Genomic DNA, 19,656 nt, shown 5'->3' with positions numbered 1-19,656 from the left:
GAGTATGTTGTGTCATTGTATGATCCGAGTGACGTATTTGACAGAATTTAGCTTTCGGCTGACTGACGGCACACATGTCACGTAATGGGAACTTCCGAAATACGCATTCAATTCGAGAGCTTGGCGATTTCCAAGTCACGCTAGCCCGCGTTCGGGCCTTCTCACGGTCAAGCCGCGCCGTCCTTGTGCAAGCATAAATAAGAGTGAGCATATCGATAACCCTCTCCCTTTACCCCGCCATCTTACTTCTGTTTGCATCCCACAAGCCGGAGGCTATAACAGGAAAAGATGTGCAAACTTAATCTTCGCCTTTATGCCATTCCAGCCTGGTGTTTCTTCTTTGGGCTTCTCTTCAGTGACGTCCTCGCTGCTCCCGCAAACAGTCTCAAGTGCGTAACCCACGCTTCGGGGTACTTGACTACTTCGGAACTCAGCTATGGGAACGACAACAATACGCCTACTGGTAAGACTACCGATCCTCCAACCCCAACTCATGTGTTCGCCTCACCAAAAGGGGGGGAATCTATTTTCTTGTGTAGGTGTTTGGAAACCGTACTCGCTCAACTCAAGGAAGGAACTGGCTTATTGGAACACGACGGGTCATGGAACGATTTGGGCTCAGTTCCAAACGTGTACACCCAACTATGCGGGTGGAACAAATAAACCTGTTCCTGGTTTTCCCTCAGAGTCGACGTATTACGGTACGTACACAGTACAGTACGACCGAGGGCCATTGAGGGCTTGTTTCTATGTTCCATGTTGAGAGGATGGGGTCTCTTATGATGGTGTTGTTCCCCTTGTAGGACGAGTCTATATCCCGAACCTGAATTTGTGTCTTGCCGTGACGGTGCGTGCGATCTCCATCACTTGCAACAACCTCAACGATCTATCACCTGCATAGAATCCCGAAAGTCGAGTTGGACCTTATTATGCCAAAGCACTCCCTTGTCTTAACAGCGCAACTGGAGAGATGAAAGGAAAGAAGTCCATCCCCTACAACTTCTCGTTCAGGACTTTCTCGCAGGATACCAGTAGGAAGCTCATCTTCTGGGTCAGTCTCTTCGTTTCATCCCTCAGGCTCCCCCTGGGGCTTTCCTACTAAATATGCCTACTTTACGTACAGATCGGGAAATCTCGAGCGGATGGAACGAATCCTCAAGGAGAGTGTGAAGGGAGTGTATTTGGATACGAGTGGGATGATCAACATGTTCCTATCACCACAAGTAGGAACAGAGTCTCGTTGGTGTGTTCGACGACAACGTATGGACCTCTTGCTGAGCTGAGGAGTTCAATCAAAAGGGATGAGTGATGACTAGTTGAGAGTGACGGTTCTGTTTGCTTTTATGCCTTTGGATCTTGTAATTGTATAACCCCTTCTGCATGGAATATGCATGAGCATATTATGTAATAACTAATGAACCATCATCGACACATGCAAGAAGCTGAAGAATGTGTAGGCTATTTAGCTCGCTACACTGGTAGCGAGGCACCGTTGACGATTGCCTTGACTACGTAATGAATTTGGTTTTGGTACCTGACAACTCAGTTGCGATTCGACTCCAGCATGGGCGGGAGATTATTCGGAAAGTACCGCTGCCAACCATGCGAAATTTCGAGTATCGACATCGTCCTAGATTGACGTAGAACCACCGGCATTGTTTATGCGTATGGAAAAGCACCCCTCACAAGGTGCAGGAGGGTCTTCAGAGGCTCACTGGGGAGGAGACCTTCCAGTAGTCAAGGAAACACCGAGGATGCTACAAAATACAAAATAAGAAAAAAAAAACAAGATTAGCTAGGCCAGCAACTGTACAGTTGCTACACCAACCGGGTGACCTAAACAATGCGAGCCACAGAAGTGTGACGAATCACGGTGGGACGCGCCACATGCCTGCCCAGGGACCTAGCCCCAACGCAGCCCGTTCCCATCCTTGGCACTTGACGGTGTCCCCATTCTACTTGCTGGCACCAAGAGGAATCGCGGAAGCTCGGGGGCATCTGGAGACGAGAGGCCGATGAAAATAACGCGGACTAGAATAGAATAATACTCAGTCTCGCGGTTGTGAACGCAATGAGAACTGAGGGCGTCAGCGAAGTAAACATCGAGCTTTTAAGCGTCGATTACTCGAATGTAACAGGAGTGAAAGTTATTACAAATGAAGGAAAGTGAAGCGACCAACAGGTCGGAAAAAGGAAGATAAATGCTAAATAAACATGGAATGATCAGACAGTAGAGACCGACTGGAAATAAACCTAACATCAATCATCGGGTGTCTCACCGAGATAATGTAGGTCGGGTATCCTTGCGCTAAGCGTCAAACCAACTGTTGCTGTCTTACAACAGAAGGGAGACTCCCGCACGACCAGAATCTCAGAGGAAGACCCTGAAAGGTTTGCTTACTATTTTGGGGACGGTACGTTCCGTTCCCCCATTCGCCTCAGGCCTCAGTAGGTCCGTCTAAACATAAGCTTTAATGAGCTGTATATTCAACGGGGTAGAGGTAAAAGGCTACCGGGCCTTTACAACTACTCCGAGGTATATATATGTAAATTACATATCTCGGCACAAATAAATAAAGAAATAACCACATCACTATAATGGGAATTATAGCGATGTAACATAATATAAATATCACTATAATCGGAATTATAGTGAAGTAAGGTTAATCCCTTACAGACCCCTTCCAGGAGGTGGCAGACCAAAGAGGAGGCCCGGACGAACCACAAGTAATTAGGGGTGCCGAAGTTCATGGCGAACCGGTTCGAACCATGGACGAACCATGAACCAAACCAGCACGTGCCTGAACCACGGTTTGTCGGAAAATCCCGTATATCATTTAAATGCCCAGGAAACATTTCATGGCGTTTTTTTTACAACAACCAACAGCCAATGAGAATACATTGGTCGGATGTGGTGGTACTTTATGTGTTATATGAGACGGATTTTTGACGATTTTGATGCTGTAGGAAGCATTTATGACACATTTATTAAGTTATTAAAAACATATTCAGAGTGTTTGAGGGGTATAAAAATGCATTCAATAATATCAAAAAATGCCATAAACAATTTATCACAACATTTAGATGCCAAATTTCACGTTTAAATGTCAACTTTTAGTGTTTTAAATGTCAAGTCTCTGTCACGACCCGGCGTTCCCTGGGGTCAGACGACCTCCTCCCTGACCTTCTCCCATGCCCGAACACTCCCTGCACTCTCTGCTCGCCGCCCGTCGCTGTTAGAACGGGGCTGATACAGACGACTCCGGAGTGGAATCGGAGACTTAGTGTGGAGGGACCTTGGCCTCAGCGACTCAAGCGGAGCACTGTGCCATTGCTGTTTGTCCATTTGGTCCTTAATTTCACAGTAGGTGAGCAGGAAGTCTCTAGGGGGCATTTCAGGTCGATTTCGGACTGAACCAAAATGAGTATGTACAAGTGCCGATATATATAATGGAGGGGGCAAAAGCACAAGGAAACAAAGGGGAACCGAATCGGAACGAAGACGTCCAAACGGGAACAAAGGGTAGAAGAAGCGGAGCGGTACCGAAGGTCATAAGGCAGGACCTGTGATACATCCGAAAGGAGGTAGGGAGGGCGAGGCCCAGAGGGGCAGGAGGATGAGGAGAAGTGGGGATGATGACTAACTGGCTAGAATGGGAAGAAGCAGTAGTCCAAATAGGGATGAGGGGTAAATGCGAGAGATACATTACAAGCGGCAAAAGTGCTGAAGGTGATCCGCGAAGCTTGGGGGTTGCAGAGCTTACGGAGGTTACGGAGGCGGGGTTGAAAGTCCGAGGGATATTGGCAATGGTGTTTACGTAGTATGAGGTCACCAATGCAATGGACTAAGACCAAGGTGGAGTCAAAGTCCGAGTAGGGACTATGACGGAGGCTTGGAGCGAAGGTATGAGTGGTGTCTGAGTATGAAGTACGGGACAGCGGTGGAAGGTCGTAACTTGGTGGGAGGGTGGCGGAGGAGTACCAGAGGGAGGAGAGAGGGGAAAGGTAAGGGGGAAGGAGTGGCAGAAAGGAGGGTTGTCAGGTCCGAAGGTGAGTATCGGAGCAGACAGGGGAAGCGTAGGAGGATGACGGGAGGGTGGAGGTATTGTGAAGGGGGAGCGGAGTAGGGGGAGGAGGAGTAGTAGGAGGGTGGCGAGAGGGGCGGTGTTCGGTCCGAGGTGAGTATCGGAGCAGACGGAGATAGGGTCGGAGAGGTAAGGAGGAGTAGAGGTGGCGTGGGGGGGTAGAAGGAGGTGTGTTGCCAGGACCAAAGGTGAGTATCGGAATGGCAGCGGTAGGTTATGACTCCGGAGGTGAAGAGGGTGGAGGTCTGGAAGTTGGGTTGGGGTCGGGTATGCACGGATATGACAGTCGCCGTCTAACCCCTTCCCGCCACCTCTCCACAACCCCTCTCCTAATTGTCGTTGAACGATCTAGCGGCGCAGAGCGCTGCGACCTGTTGTCCCATGTTTCTCCGCACCTTGTTATCTTGCGGTGAAGGTCACGTTTGACCTTCGCTGTCTTGAACACATGCTCCTTGTTTGTTTTCCTCCTTCTTTTCTCCGCCTGCAATCTCTGCGAGATCTGGCGACTTATTCCCTATTCAGTTCCCTAGTGCTTATATACAGCTTGTAACTAATGCTTGTACTGTAGTTCGAAATCAACTAGAATTCAGCCCCTAAGCTTACCTCTGTCCCCCGTGAGACCTCCGACCTTCTGAAGTATCGGGACCGCATCGAGAACGAGGTGCAATGCTCCTCCTCGAGTCGTTGAAGCCGAAATCCCGGCTCACTCGCCTAAGTAGCCTCAGCCTCGAGATCGGTGGGGTTTATCCCTCGCTAAAGCTTGGTCATGTGTAGGACGCCTGTTCCACTAGCGGGCAACGCTTGGTCGCCTACGGCTACCATCGGCGAGAATTCGCACGGTTCTGACAGTCTCGTGTTTTTGATTGATCTCGCAATTTTCCAACATTTGGTTCAGCTCCGGTTCAGGAATGGTTCAGTTCAGGTTCTCCATAATGTTGAGAGTCTGTGAAACAGGTTCAGACTGAGCTGAACTGCCGAACCACCAAACCAACCACTGAACTGCTGAACCGCCAAATGGCTGGGCCTCTTGAACTGGTGAGCCACCAAACCATTCATAAATCAGGTGATGGTATGTCAAGTAATGCACTTCTGGTCGCCAAGTCCACACCCTGACTCACACCAATAAGTATTTGGTTCAGAAAATGTACCGCTATCCCATGCACCTGTCTACTATCAATCAAAAATGTTATTTTGTTCTACCAGTTGAGCGGCCTTGGGTGTACAAGTGTGTAACAAAGAAAAATGGGGATGTCTGAGAAAATAAATGAACTAACTATTTACTCAAATAAAGTTTGCCATTTGAATGTACTCTGGATTTCTGTCAGGGGATGGACCCCGGGTCCCCATGACCCCTCTCTCTATAACCCAGAGCCTGACCTGTAACAGCCCATCTCAGGGCACAATGCTACTGTGGGTAAGAAAGTGATATAAACAAAGGGGCAAGTAGATACACTTGCCTACTGTGGGTAAGAAAGTGAGAAGAAGGTTAACTTCTCACTTTCCCACAGTGGCCCCAATATGGCAAAAACTTCCGGGGATACCCGGAAGTCACATGAGGTGGGATCATGCGGTGCATGGAGTGTGTGGCACAGGAAGTGCATGGGAAGTGGAGCGGGTCCGGATGCGGGTCCGGGTCCGGGCTAAGTCAGGGTATGTGCCCTGACAATTTCCCCTTAGTCTCTATTGGAGATGTCCCCCCTCTTGTGATGACAGCAATGCTGGATGGCAGACTGACCCAGACAATCCCATGCTTGGTCCTGATGGTCAACTATGTGATGCTGCTGAATGGCTGTCATATCCATACAACTCCGGACCTCCACTCCTGTTTCTGGACCTCCATCTCCTCCTCCAGAACTCCACATCCTCCACCTCCACCTCCCCCTGTTGGTTGTTGAGAGCCCACTCTACCTCCGGCTCCAACACAACGTCCAACACTACCTCTGATCCGACTCCGGTTTGCTCCGGGTCCAATCCCAGCCTCGTACCTTCCAGACCAGAGTTTGTGATGCTCCTTACCTCTGGCTCCGGACTCCTGTACCGGAACCCCATCACACCTCCACCTCTGGAACTCCGGTCACATCTCTGCCTCTGGACTTTGACCTCCTCCTCCATCTTATCTCCTTGTATTCCTTATTACATTTCATTTATTATGTCTAGCCAATATTCCAGACTTTGACTTCCGACTCCGGACCCTGCAGTCTCTACTGTATGGTGTCATTTAATTCTCTTGTTGCCTCTTCCTTATTTAGACAGCTGCTTCCTTTCCATATTAGTCAGCTGTCATTCCCCACAACCCCCTCCACTCCTTCCCCTCTTGGCCTTGCCCTTTTGGGAAGCACCATAGAGTTCTGACCCTTGACCCTCGGGGTTGTTCCCTCATCCAGTCCCCCTTTGTCCTCCTTCCAGTCCCCTTTGTCCTCCTTCCAGTTCCCTTTGTCCTCTGACTCCACTCCTGTATTATATATACTCTGTACTTAGTTTCCTGTACCCCCAGTCTGAAATCAACAAGAATAATGACTAGATTGTCCCCCAAAGAGACTCCCCCTGCTAACCTGAAGTTAAGGACCACCTTAGACAACAAGCAGTGGCACAGCGCTCCACTTGAGTCGCTGAGGCCAAGGTCCCTCCACTCCTGAGTCCCTTCTCCGCTTCCGGACAACTCCGCACATTCATCTAACAGGCCAGGCCAATTTGTGTACAGTCTGTTGGATGAGGTACCATGCCCCCTGTTGTAAATGTGGTGTTCCAAATATGGCAACCCACTTCAGCAGTTCACTCGCAACCCAGATGCAATATAGAAAGAAATATAACTAAAATACACACAGCGCTCCAGTGCCCATATTTATACTCAACAACATTCCAGGCTCTTCTATGCCCAGCGCTTATGCAGGTGCCTAGTAACCCCTAGAATATTTCCAGATATTCCGGTTCAGTTTCATCATGTGACTCATATTCCAACATTCCCCCTCGAGTCACATACCCCCTCCGACAATTTTCTTGATCCAGAAACCTGCCCTGTACAACAAATTTGAAGTGCCCGGAATCAATCACATTCTCGTCCTCTGATATTTTCCTGTCCTATACAGTCCTGACAGCGTTCAGATCCTTCCATCCCCAATTTAGTATGAGTAATTCATCATCGAGATGGCCTCATTTCTATTTTGGGTTTCCCTCTTCTCTCAGCAATTATGCTGGCTGTTATGGGAATGGACCTAGAATCTTATGGTCTGTGACTATGGACAATCAAACCTTAGCCCCTCCAACTTTGTTTCTTTGTCAAACCCCATGCCTGTCAGGACACAGCGAGGAGGGGCAGCATGCCTGGACCTTTCCCCGGAAGGGAGGCTGGAGATAGAGGATGGGCAGAGGGACCATGGCCTCAGCAACTCGGAGGGGCACTGTGCCTATGTTCGATAACGCTTAGTGTCTGGTCCTTAATTTCAGAACAGGGGGGGTGAGAACTCTGGGGGATAGTCATTATTGTTGATTTTGCACTGGGGTGCCATCAACTACAGTACATGACTTATATACATAATACAAGACAAACTGGAACAAAGGGAAAACCCAAGAGGGACTTACCCACTTGCTGGGTCGGCAAGCTTGTGTCATGACCGACAAATCCCAGGGCTCCGTTGTAGGCGGGATAATCGCCCACGCACAGAGCCGGCTCAGATACCCGCTTCCAACATTCAGAAATCTACTTTTATTCATGCGACAACTCGGTACGGAATTGGTATCTAAAAATAGTGCTAATTCGTACGATTCCGACGATATCAAGAACGTCCTAATCGGTGGAGATTTGACGGAGTTCTATATTGGACAGGTTAGGCACGGAAGGTCACGAGCATGTGCGGGCGTGGGAATCTCAAGCGGCAACCCAGAATTTCAGCCTCACTCATTCCCACGGCGTCTAATAAAGTGGCAAAAATGCTTATCGGCTGTGTGAGAGTTATCTCCGGCTTCATTTCCAATTTTGGCCTTTAATTCCGTAAATCTGCTGAGAAATCGCTTATTTCCTTATATTTTCATATTTTGCCATCATTTCAGATATTGATTGATATTCTTTTATTGATACTATTACCCTTTTTTATTATTTCGCCTAATAAGGTATTCAGGTGCCATATGGCACCAATATTCACCATCAATTATTCTAAAAATAATTGTTCCTTATATCCTGTACATACCGGATTCTGGAATAGAAGTTCTCCCCTCCCCCATTTTCTCTAAGGTGCTAGGACGCACTAGAGTTGGAGTGAGTGTGGAATCCAACAGTAGGAATAAGGGCAACTGTCTAGCCCACAACGAGTGGGTAGTAGATTAGTTGAGCCCGGACCTTGCGGAATCCCGGAGAACCCACCACGGAGTTTTAGGATCAAGCATAGCGAAGTCAAGAGAGAAAGTAGAGGTTTTGGAGAGTTTGGCCCCACGAGCTTGGTCGGCATAGAGAGCCGCGAGCCCTCTTTCACCGTCAGTGGTGAATCAATGCTGATAGGTGAATCCACCAACCCGAAACCCATCCTAACCAGCCCCCAACCCCATGTCTGGCCCCCTGCCTTATTGCATGAGACTTGGCCAATAATCAGAACCTAGACCCTGCCGGTATTCCGACCTTACCTCCAGTTCCTGAGCCCTTGGCGCTCCCGGCATTCAGTCCCTCCAGTTCCTATGCCTGCCTTGTCTCCATCTGAACCACACTCATTGCTTCCCACTTTGTGGTCACAGCCATGCCCCGCTTCCGTGCATTCCGCACCCTCTGCCCACTCTGCACCCTCTGCCCATCTCTGCACCCTCTGGCCACTTCTGGTTGCCCTTGACACCTCTGGTCAGGTCAACACTCCCACTCCCCTCTGTACCTCTGTTGGCCTTCATGCTGTCCTTGTGTAACAGTGCTGACAGATCAACCTCTGTTTGCGGACTTGTGTCGGCACCGCACTGACCCCGCTTATTTGCGGACTTGTATCAGCGCTGCACACTGACCTCCGCTTTTGTCCTCTGGCCATTTTTGTCACTTGGCAACATAACATTCATTCCTTGCCGAGTGCCTATTATGTTCACCCCAATATTGGCATTTGATCTGTGTGCTATTGCACTTTCCTATTCATTCATTTAATCTGTCAATATTGGTACTTGATCCACTTTGACCTTATTCATTCCTTGCCTCCCATTTCCCAGGTTCTTGTCCTTGGTTTAGTTTGACAAGTCCCCGCTCATTTCCGCTTATTTCTGCACCGGACTGACCGGTCCCTCTTTTGATTTCTCTTACCTACTTATACCTTGTAAATACTTTTGGGGACCTCAGTCTGAAATCAACTAGAGTACCCCCCCTGTCTGGTCTGAGTCTCTCCTTCTGCAAAGGGGGCTTCCCCCCTCTGAGTCCATGCTCATGGAGTCTGCGCTCCTCCTACAGGTCCGCTCCGCCCGCAAGTCTTGTTTGAAGTCCACTATGAGTGTCAATCCGTAAATACAGGATCTCCCCCAAATGTCAAGCTCAGGGCACAGCGCTCCACCTGAGTCGCTGAGGCCGCGATCCCACTCTGCTAACCTTGAACAGCGCTTCCGGACGTGCCGCATATTTCCGCCCACATATCCGCATGCACGCTCCAACAGACCTCTGCATCACCTCCGACCTCAACTCAGACAGAAACCATCCATCTTCAGTCTGTCTTCTGACAGTCTGCCCAACTCCAACAATATCCCAGACTCTCACAATATTCCAGACTCTGACATTATTCCAGTCTCTGACAGCTTGTGAGAGAATTGCCTTTTCGAGCATTGTGGAGTGGGTAGGTGAAGGGTGGAATTAGCAACAGCTATTGGAAAGTGGGAAAACCTTTGTGGGGTTGGCAGAGGTCCTAGGAGGTCTGTAGTAATATTGGGTAGGTAGAAATATTATTAAACATCTAAGATGAGGATAAGAGGTACTGGAGAAGGTACCGGAGATCAGAGGTGGAGGTGGGAGGTATACCAGAGGGTATGGCGGAGGTGAGGGAGAGGACGAACCAGAGGTGAACCAGAACGGTGGTGGAGTAGGTCAGAGGTTAGGCAGAGTAGGTATGGATATGACAATGCCAAGCTTTCCCACTGGGTTTTGGTGCTGGCTGGGGGATTTGTTGAGTTTCAAGGGACTTCCTTTGACCATTGTGATTTTTATATTAGATAGTTAGAAGTCATATGATGTATAAGGCAGATGCTGGAATTGTTATCATTATCGAATACATAACCCACAAACCTTGTACTGCAATTGTAACCATCACACCATTGTGCCACCACTGTAAACTTGACCTGTAACCCTGGAACCATGTCCACCTCCCTATCCATCCTTTCCATGACAAAACTGCAATGAGGTGCAATGAGGAGGGCATTCCCATGCCCAACCTCCTGCTGCCTGCTCCCACCAGTCCACTGGGTGGTTGAGTGGTCACTCCCATCCAACCAGTAGTTCCCTATCAGGAACTGTAGCCTATCCCACCTCCTTAGGAGAGGGATATGGTCCAGGCAGCTCCAGGATGCCTGGCCATGCACCTGCAGGTCCCACTTCCCATGGTCACCCACTACCATGCACTGGTCCACCAGCCTGCTTTCCAGTATCCCACACTACCGGTACGCTCCATCAAGTGCCAAGTCACCGCTAGCTGACCACTCCCAGCACACCCACTACCAGCATGCTCCCAGGAGTGCCAAGTCCCCATTAGCAGACAGCCAGGTGGCTCCCTCAAGGAGCCCATGTTATACTTGCTACTGGTATGCTCCCAGGAGCACTAAGTTACTGTTGGCCAACCCACAGGTTGTACTTCCAGACACTCATCCCATTCCACTCTCCCTCCGATGGCTATGCAGCCACCTCCATTAGTGAGCTGAATGGTTCAGGTTGGGTTCCCCGGAACCCATTCCTGTAACACTGGCAATGCCCCTTCTTTTGGCAATTCCAACAAACCGGCTCTGCTCTAGCCTGCTTTCCCCCTACAATAAATGCTCCTGGGGAGAGACCCTCTTCTCTGTCATGAACCCACCCAGGGATTGATCCAATCGCTACCCAGGTGGGTGTGTCTGGTGGAGCTCGATGTTCTGGGTTGTCCAACAGTGGGTCGGAGACAGGCTGGAGGTGGGGCGGAGCTCCAAGGGTGACAGGGTGTTGAAGGGACTCGGCTTCAGCAACTCGGAACAGAGTGCTGTGCCCGTTACATCCTCATTGTGCTAAGGAGGGAGGGAGATGGGCTTGGCATTAGTCTTCAATGATATACAGACCCAGGCATTGTAATGTCCCAAGTTACCAGTCATGGCGAAAGCCTTGGCATGACGCTGCATGATCCTTTTCAGCTGCTCCTTTTCGTCGAGGGATAGCTCTGGGTTAATGTCCACAACTTGGGTCAATGCTTCTGGCCACATCTCTTCCCCTGGCAGCATCTCTGCAGTCTTGGGCCCGACTAGAGACTCAAGGGCATCTTCCTGGTCATTTGGTTGTTTCTGGGTCGACAAGCTGGTGATCATGGCTTGATACAGTGCACCTTTTGTGGTGAACTCATGCAGCTGGTTCTCAGTCAATTGGTCTGCACATTCTAGGACCTCTCATGGTCGTTGCATAATGGTGACGATCTCACCCTTGGGGACTCTAATTGGGTATGGGTTTGGGTTGGTCAGAGGCAACCAGATGGGGTTCCGAGTGTCTACCAACATGATGGGTGGTGGCAAGTGGTCTCCTGGGCTCCACTGGCTACTCCAACCTTTGACCAAACGCGTTCCTGAGTTGCTGTTGTAACTGCCCACAACTTCAACCTGTCTCACCATGTATGGTTCTAGGATCACGTCTTCAACCAGCTTCAAGCGCTGTAGGAGTGCATAACAGGTGTGCTCAATTTCATGGAACCTTATGCAGCAAATACATCAAAATTTGTACATTATTAGGAAAAAGGAATTATGGGGGGAGTAATAAGAAAGAAAAAAGAGGGTTTTCGTACAAACCGAAAGAGCCTTTCTGCGAAGGAATTGGTTGAGATTTGGTGGAGAAATTCAACCTGAGATGTTCTCATGTGTGAAGTCTGTGCACTTGACTGCAACTGAGGGAACAAGGTCAAAAGTTGATGGAAGAGAATGATCTTGGGGTCATTAAATCCAGAAAAATGCCCAAAGACTCAGTGTTGAATTTAATCGGTTCAGTGGTTGTGGAGATATTCTGATTATCAGGCATGATGGGAGTCACAGGATGATATGAACTATTCAGATGCTTACATGCGAGCTAGTCTAAGTGAAATTCCAAGAGAATATGGGCTAGTTAAATGATACAAATGCTTAAGAAGTCATTGGAGGAGTCTTGGAATTATGGCATATTATTTGGTCCAAGTTTCCCTGTGCATGGATAATCAAGATATGTATTCCGTGTCTGAGAATTCCCATTCTCAGTCAAATCTCCACCAAATTTCACAAAATCGGTATCATTAGAAGCTATGGATGAGGAGAGTCGAATGAAATAAAGGGACGGAGTTTTGATGCAGTGTTTGGAGTGGTATGAGGAAGTTTGTGTTTTTCCTTTTCATTTTCTTTTGTTGTTTGGAATTTTATTCTAAGCCAATGGCAGTGTCAGAACCGTGGGAAGCTTCGCCAATGGTAGCCATAGGCAACTGAACGTTGCCTGGTAGTGGGACAGGTGTCCTACACATGACCGAGCTTTAGCAAGGGATAACCCCACCGATCTTGAGGCCGAGGCTACTTAGGCGAGTGAGCCGGGATTTCGGCTTCAACGACTCGAGGACGAGCATTGTGCCTCGTTCTCGACGTGGTCCCGATACTTCAGAAGGTCGGAGGTCTTACAGGGAACAGAAGTAAGCTTAGGGGTGAATTTCTAGTTGATTTCGAACTACAGTACAAGCATTAGTTACAAGCTGTATTTAAGTGCTAGGGAACTGAATAGGGAATAGAAGGTCAAACGTGACCTTTGCTGCGAGATAACAAGGTGTGGCAAAACATGGGACAACAGGTCACAGTGCACTGTGCCGCTAGGTCATTCAACAACAATTAGGAGAGGGGTTGTGGAGAGGTGGCGGGAAGGGGTGAGATGGCGACGGGCAGCGAGCGGAGTGTGCGGGGAGTGTTTGGGCGTGGGAGAAGGTTGGGGAGGAGGTCGTCTAACCCTGGGGAATGCTGGGTTGTGACAGTATCCCCCTCTTAGGACTGAACCCTTGAAGTCCCAAGGAACTGGCATGGGAACCAGTTCAGCTGAGCCCGAAATTTTGGTTCTGCCAGCATGGTGATCAAACTTACCACCACAACAACCTGATCTTCCATCCTCATGGCTCCCAAGCGGATATAAGGACGTGGAGCAAGGAGGACATTGTCGATCAGTCTGATGACGATGTAGAGCTGATGGAACAGAAGCAGGCGGAGAGGTTGCGGCGTCGCAGGGCTGAGATTGTGTGTCGTGAGGCCCAACAACAGGAGGAGGCGGCCAGGGCTCGAGCTGAGGCTGCGTGTCTTGCCACTGAAGAGGAGAGGCGATCAAAGACGTCAGATGTGGTCGCAGGCAAGGTGAGTATCCCGATCAGTGTGATCTTTGCCAGGAACCCTTACTGATTGTCCTGATCAAAGCGTCCTGCTGCTACATCAGTGGCGGGGGAAGGACTGCCCCCCTGCGAATGTTGCGTGAAGAGAGGTGTGGAGTGTGTTAAAGGCAACAGCGATCGTGGCATCTGCGCCGTGTGTCAGAAGTCCAGGCAGAAGTGTGTATGCGGAGCAGGGATGTTGTAACAGGTCTATCAATCTAGACTCGCGACTCAGGTCTGGGGGGGGGGGGTAGGTCTCTCTCTATCTCTCAGGTAGATGTGGGTCCTGCGAGTACGGTGCTGATACTCTCTCTAACCTCTAACTAACTGTCTGTACAGTTGTCATGGAAGAGTCCGATACAAATATAAAAGGAAAGTCACATGCGTGAATGAATGAAAATAGTAAAGACAATAAAGAAAATGTCAGATTTCCTCAACCACTCCACCAAATCCGACGATCTTGGACTCGTCAGAACCACCTCCACAGTCTCTACAACTCCTACTATGACCACAACTCACCAATCCTAGTCCCTGATGCAGTAGGGGGTGAAATGTGTGATAAGGGTTGGTTTGACCTGCACGGACTTGTCCCCACAACAATGTCTCAATCTACGAAGCGACCTCGTATCAAAGTGCTGAGAGGAGAGGGGTCAACGATGGATGTGGACAATGTGGAGATGGAGGAAGATGAGGTGGTCAACGACAAAGACAGGATCTATGATGTGCTTTGCGACATCCATCAAGCAATCTCTGGTCTAACCGCCATGGCGGGGCGATTGTTGGAACACTGTCAGGGCACACCCCACCCGACCCCCGCTCCGCACCGCTTCCCCCTCTTCCTTTCTCCTTTCCTCCTTTCTTCCTTTCTTTCTTTCTCTCTCTCTCACATGGACCACCTTTCCCGCTGCTCAATGTATCACCGGCATGCACACTTATTTCCCCTCCTGTATCTTACCATCCCTACATCGCTGCCACCGCCACTGCACTTGCCCCACACCCACAGCGAGCCCTCTCGGGATCTCCTGCGGAGACACCCGGAGAGCCGTGGCTGTGTGCAGGGGTGATGTGGTGCCCCCCATGTGACCGATCCTGCATGTATATAATAACGGCTGGAGTGGGAACCAAAGAAGTAGCCTTCTCATATTCCCACTTCAGGCAAGTAGTGTAGTCTCCCCTTTTAATGATAACTCATATTCCCACTTCAGACTAAGTGGTCGGGGACGCTCACCCTGTGACGGGATTGCCGCTACACACAGCCGCTATTTGTCCCACTGAGTCCCATGTGCAGGGACCTCACCGCTTTCGGAGCTGTCCCTGACAGCAGAAGAAGGCTTCAACCTCATCTCCCCCGCCTCCCCTGCTTTGGTGACTGAAGAGCAGTACGATGAACTGCTGTCCCGATTCCAAGGGCTCCAGGCCATCATAGAAAGCCAAGCTCAAAACCAGCCCCCAGCTGCGCCTGCACCGGCACCGCCTCCCGCACCGACACTGACACCTGCCCCCAGACCCAAACCGCCTAAAGTCGCCCCCCCCACTGCCTTCTCTGGAGCAGCCGAAGACCTTGACTGCTTCAAGGCCGAATGCGGCATATATTTCCATGTCCGAGTGGCGGAATTCCCCAACGCCCTCTCCCAGATCCTTTTCGTCCTGTCCTATATGAAGGGAGGGACTGTGGGGGTGTGGGCGATGCAGCGCACCATCGCGCTACTGACGACGGGCTCCCCCCAGCTCACCATGGATGAGTTCAACACGGAACTCGACGCCATGTTCCAGGACCCGAACCGCAAGGCCACAGCCAGACAGAAGCTGGCCACTCTGCGGCAGGGCAGCGACTCCGTGGATAAGATCATCCAGGAGTTTGAGATCCTTGGACCTGCCTCATGGCTAGGGGATGTGGGGCTAGTAGATCGCTTCGAACAGGCGATCAACTCCCACCTCCGTGAGAGCATTTACCACCTCCGCCCCATGCCAACAACCTGGGCTGAGTGGAAACGCGAGGCCACCCTCCTCGACAACCAGTGGCGGCGTTTCCAGGCGACGCAACCCTGATTAGCCCCCGCCAGGCCCCCACTCCCCACCACTCTCCCGCAGCCACACCCCCCACCTGCCACCGCCACACCCCAGCCCCCCACGCCCCACCCCACAGCAGGAACAGGGCCACAACCCATGGACCTCGACCGCTCGAGGATCGACCAGAGGCGAAACAGGCTGTGTGTTACGGGGATGGGGGAAATTCCCCATTCCTCGATCCGTTCTTATAGAGGGATGAGTGAGGTCATATTTGGTCTGTACCATAACAGGATATGTAATCGATGAGTGATCCCAGTCTTGCCTGGGGGTGGACGCTCGAGTTCCCATCGATCGCGATTGGTGATGTAGTGAGCTATTAAGGGATTGATGGTTGGTAGTCGGAGATGCCAGGACGGACGGGTCAGCCATGGGTACTTGGCGCTCCTCAATGGAGCGTACCGTGTGCGAGGTCGCGACTTGTGAGATGGGTGAGAACTTCATATAGTTGCCATCGGGTACTTGGCGTTCGCAGTGCGAACGTACCGGTAGCGGGTTGATGTCATAAGCGTGCAATGAGGACTGACTAGTAGGGCCTTCGGTGACTTGGCGTTCCCAAAGGGAACGTACCGTTGGCGGGGAAACATGATGACTGGCGAAGGAGGGAACAGACGGTGGATGGGCGGCGACTTGGCGTTCGCGTAGCGAACGTGCCGGCATCATGGGAGGATGGGCCTCAAAGTACTCATGATCTCCAAGATCGTGAGGTGACGTCGTATGCTGAGTACTGGGGGGAGAGCGGAGTGATGAAGACCCATAGGGTACAGATTCAGTAGGACGATACACATGTCGAGAGTCTTCGACTCTCGACCTCGAGTTCTCGCAGCGAGGGCCGTTAGAGGACTCGATATAACCAGACTTATAAGACATATTGAGAGTTGTACAGTCACACGGGTTCAGTCGAGTCACAGGGAGGGTTGTTACAGAAGACGGTACACGAGACAGTTGTAGAGCAGTTGTTAGTTAGCGGGAACCGCCTTCGGCGGTTTCCGTACAAGACGCGTGACTATCTACAAATGGTAAGGTCGCGGGAAATCCTGCGAAACACAAACAACCTCGGCCAGCACCAAAACCCCAATGGGGAAAGCTTTGCACAAGGGGGGGGAAAGGGGTAGAACGGGTAAGGAGGATAGGGTAGTGGGATAGAGGACGGAAAGGAGAAAGAGGGGAGGAGCGATGGAGAGGGGAAGTCTTTGACCATGCGACGGATATGGTCGTTGGAGACTCCGTATCCGTAACACTGTGTTACAACTGCGATGCACCAGGGCACATCGCACGGGATTGCCCGCAACCAAAAACCCGCCAAGCTCGATGGATGCACCCTGAAGACCTCAGAGCACTCATGGAGGGGCTGAGGAGACAGCTGGTGGACGAACCAGAGACAGAGGGAGAAAGACAGGAGGGGGAGGCCCAAGAGGATTTTCAGGATGGTGACCAGTGAGGGACGCACCCCGGCCGCCTGTAGGCGATAGTACTAGCTCGTGTAGATACTGTGAGGCGCCTAGCCCAGCGCCGACATCTAAATTCCACTGAGTCATCACCAAGAAGAAGAGGAAAAACGTGTCCTCAACCAGCAAGGGGAGAGAAACCCCGGAAATGGCGTCGGAGGTAGCGGTCCTGCCACCCGCCATCTATGTGTTGTCCAAGCACCCCCCCAGATCCCTCAACCTTGCCGTGAAGCTGACTGCCTTAATGTTGTAGGCAGGCACAGCCGGTACCACGCAAACAAGCCGATTATCGTGATTCTACCACCCACGTCAAGCACCCCACTCCCGAAACACATCTACCACTGTTCCAGATACCCCTCCCACGTTTCTCATATTTCTTCCGATTTTTTTCAAGCCATTCCTGACCACGGACAACCATCAGTTTCCAAATTGGGCAACTGTCACCCGCATATTCCACCGCTTCCTCTGTATCTCCATCAATTCTCCACCGATCCGGACGAATTTGGTATCGTTGGAAAGCCCTTGTTAACGCAAGTCGAACAATGTCACGAGTGACGCATTTGGTTCAGCGGTTGAGGCGATCGCCATGTTTCTTTATTTCCTTAACAACGTCAATATTTCTTTGATATTGCTTTTTTCTTAAGTGTTCCTTGTGGATCTGTTGCCGTCCTAAACCCGTCGGATCATTCGGATTTCCACAGATGCTTTTTTTCATATTTATAACTGCCTCTTCCCTGTATTTACAAAGAGGACTCCCCCAACAGAGAGAGGTGCTCCCAAACGAACATGAAGTTCTAGCAGACGTTACCAGCGCCCAGAGCGGCGAATACGAAGCCAAAGAGGCTCAAGACATAGTGCAGGGGCAGAGTTCCCCATCAGTTTGATTATCAGTGAGATTTACGAGTTTATCATTTTTTATCACATAGCACCGGACCATTTCTCCTCCCCCCTCCTCATCATCCGAACCTCCCCTGAGCATTCCCAACTCTGTGGCCCCCTCTCTTTCTCGTTAGGGTGGTAGATCCCTTGCCCCCTTACAACATCCCTCGCCAGCATCTCCGTGTTGGCGCTCCTAGATTCCGGAGCTACAGGGAACTTCATGAGCCCCGAGTTCGTCCAAAAACACGGGCTTGAGACGACCCCACTCCCTCAGCCCATCCCTGTCTGCAACGTCGACGGAACCCCGAATGAGAACGGAGCCATAACTGAGGAGCTAGAGGCCCTCTTGACGTTCAGGTGACACACGGAGCGGGCCTGCTTCGCCGTTGCGAACCTTGGGAGGCAGTCCCTCATTATAGGACACTCGTGGCTGCTACACCACAACCCGGAAGTGGACTGGACACGACAGAAAGTCACCATGTCCCGCTGCCCAACATCCTGCTGGTCGATACAAGTGCAAGTCGACTCAAACCCTGCAATAGAGCCCGGGGATGGAATCTACGCCGCTATCATCCCCCCAGGGTGGGGACATGAGCTAAGAGCGACCACAACCCCATCGCAGCAGATGGCCCAGGAGGCCCGTGAGCCGGAGGCAGAACCCACACAGTTCGAGGCACTGGTGCCAGAGCAGTACCAAGACTTCTGAGATGTATTCTCGAAGGAAGCCTTCGACCAGCTACCTCCATGGAAGCCTTGGGACCACGCGATAGACCTGGCACCAGAGGCCAAACTCCCGAGAGGGAGGACCTTCCCCCTGTCAAGGCCAGAACAGAAGGAACTAGACGAGTTCCTCTGCGAAAACCTGCGGAACGGACGCATATGGCCGTCCAAGTCCCCGATGGGGGCGCCAGTCTTCTTCGTCAAGAAGAAGGACGGGTCGTTACGCCTGGTCCAAGACTACCGCAAGCTCAATGAGATCACGGTGAAGAACTCATACCCCCTCCCCCTCATCTCGGATGTCCTTGCATGCCTCCGAAACGCCAAGTACTTCTCGGTGCTAGACCTCCGCTGGGGGTTCAATAACGTCTGCATCAAAGACAGTGATGAATGGAAAGCGGTGTTCTGGACCAACCGGGGGCTGTTCGAGCCTACCATCATGTTCTTTGGCCTATGCAACTCCCCAGCAACATTCCAGACCATGATGAACGACATACTCCGAGACTTCATCAACCGGGAGGTTGTCATCTGTTACATGGATGACATCCTGATCTTCACCGCTACCCTGGAAGAACACCGGAAGGTTGTCCACGAGGTTTTGGAAACGCTGCGAAGAAGAAAGCTCTTCTTGAAGCCGGAGAAGTGCAAGTTCGAGCGGACCCGAATCGAATACCTCGGCCTCATCATCGCTGAGGGCAGCGTCGCGATGGATCCCGTGAAGATCCGTGGAGTCCTCGACTGGCCAACCCCAACTAAGGTCAAAGAGGTGCAGTCCTTCCTGGGGTTCGTCAACTTCTACTGCCGGTTCATCAAGGATTTCTCGGAGATAGCCTGCCCCCTCCACGCATTAACCCGCAAGACGAAGACTTGGGCCTGGGGACCAGATGAGGACCGCGCGTTCCGTGCCCTCAAAGACGCCATCACCTC

General features: G+C 51.0%; 1 protein-coding gene across 1 annotated transcript; it reads left to right on the top strand.

Moving 5' to 3' along the window:
• Nucleotides 1-288: 288 nt before the first annotated feature.
• On the top strand, nucleotides 289-1,775 carry EI90DRAFT_3011527 (uncharacterized protein; the record flags this gene model as incomplete). The annotated part of the gene is made up of 6 exons (XM_039056468.1): nucleotides 289-463; nucleotides 540-701; nucleotides 804-847; nucleotides 902-1,051; nucleotides 1,124-1,243; nucleotides 1,635-1,775. 6 exons carry the CDS (start codon nucleotides 289-291, stop codon nucleotides 1,773-1,775), a joined length of 792 nt encoding a protein of 263 aa, XP_038923599.1.
• Nucleotides 1,776-19,656: the final 17,881 nt, after the last annotated feature.

This window comes from Cantharellus anzutake (assembly GCF_015039405.1).
Source record: "Cantharellus anzutake strain C23 chromosome Unknown EI90scaffold_2, whole genome shotgun sequence".
In the NCBI taxonomy this organism is placed as follows: Eukaryota; Fungi; Basidiomycota; class Agaricomycetes; order Cantharellales; family Hydnaceae; genus Cantharellus; species Cantharellus anzutake.
The sequence above is the reverse complement of the archived record's forward strand: the minus strand, read 5'-3'. Positions and strand labels throughout refer to the sequence as shown.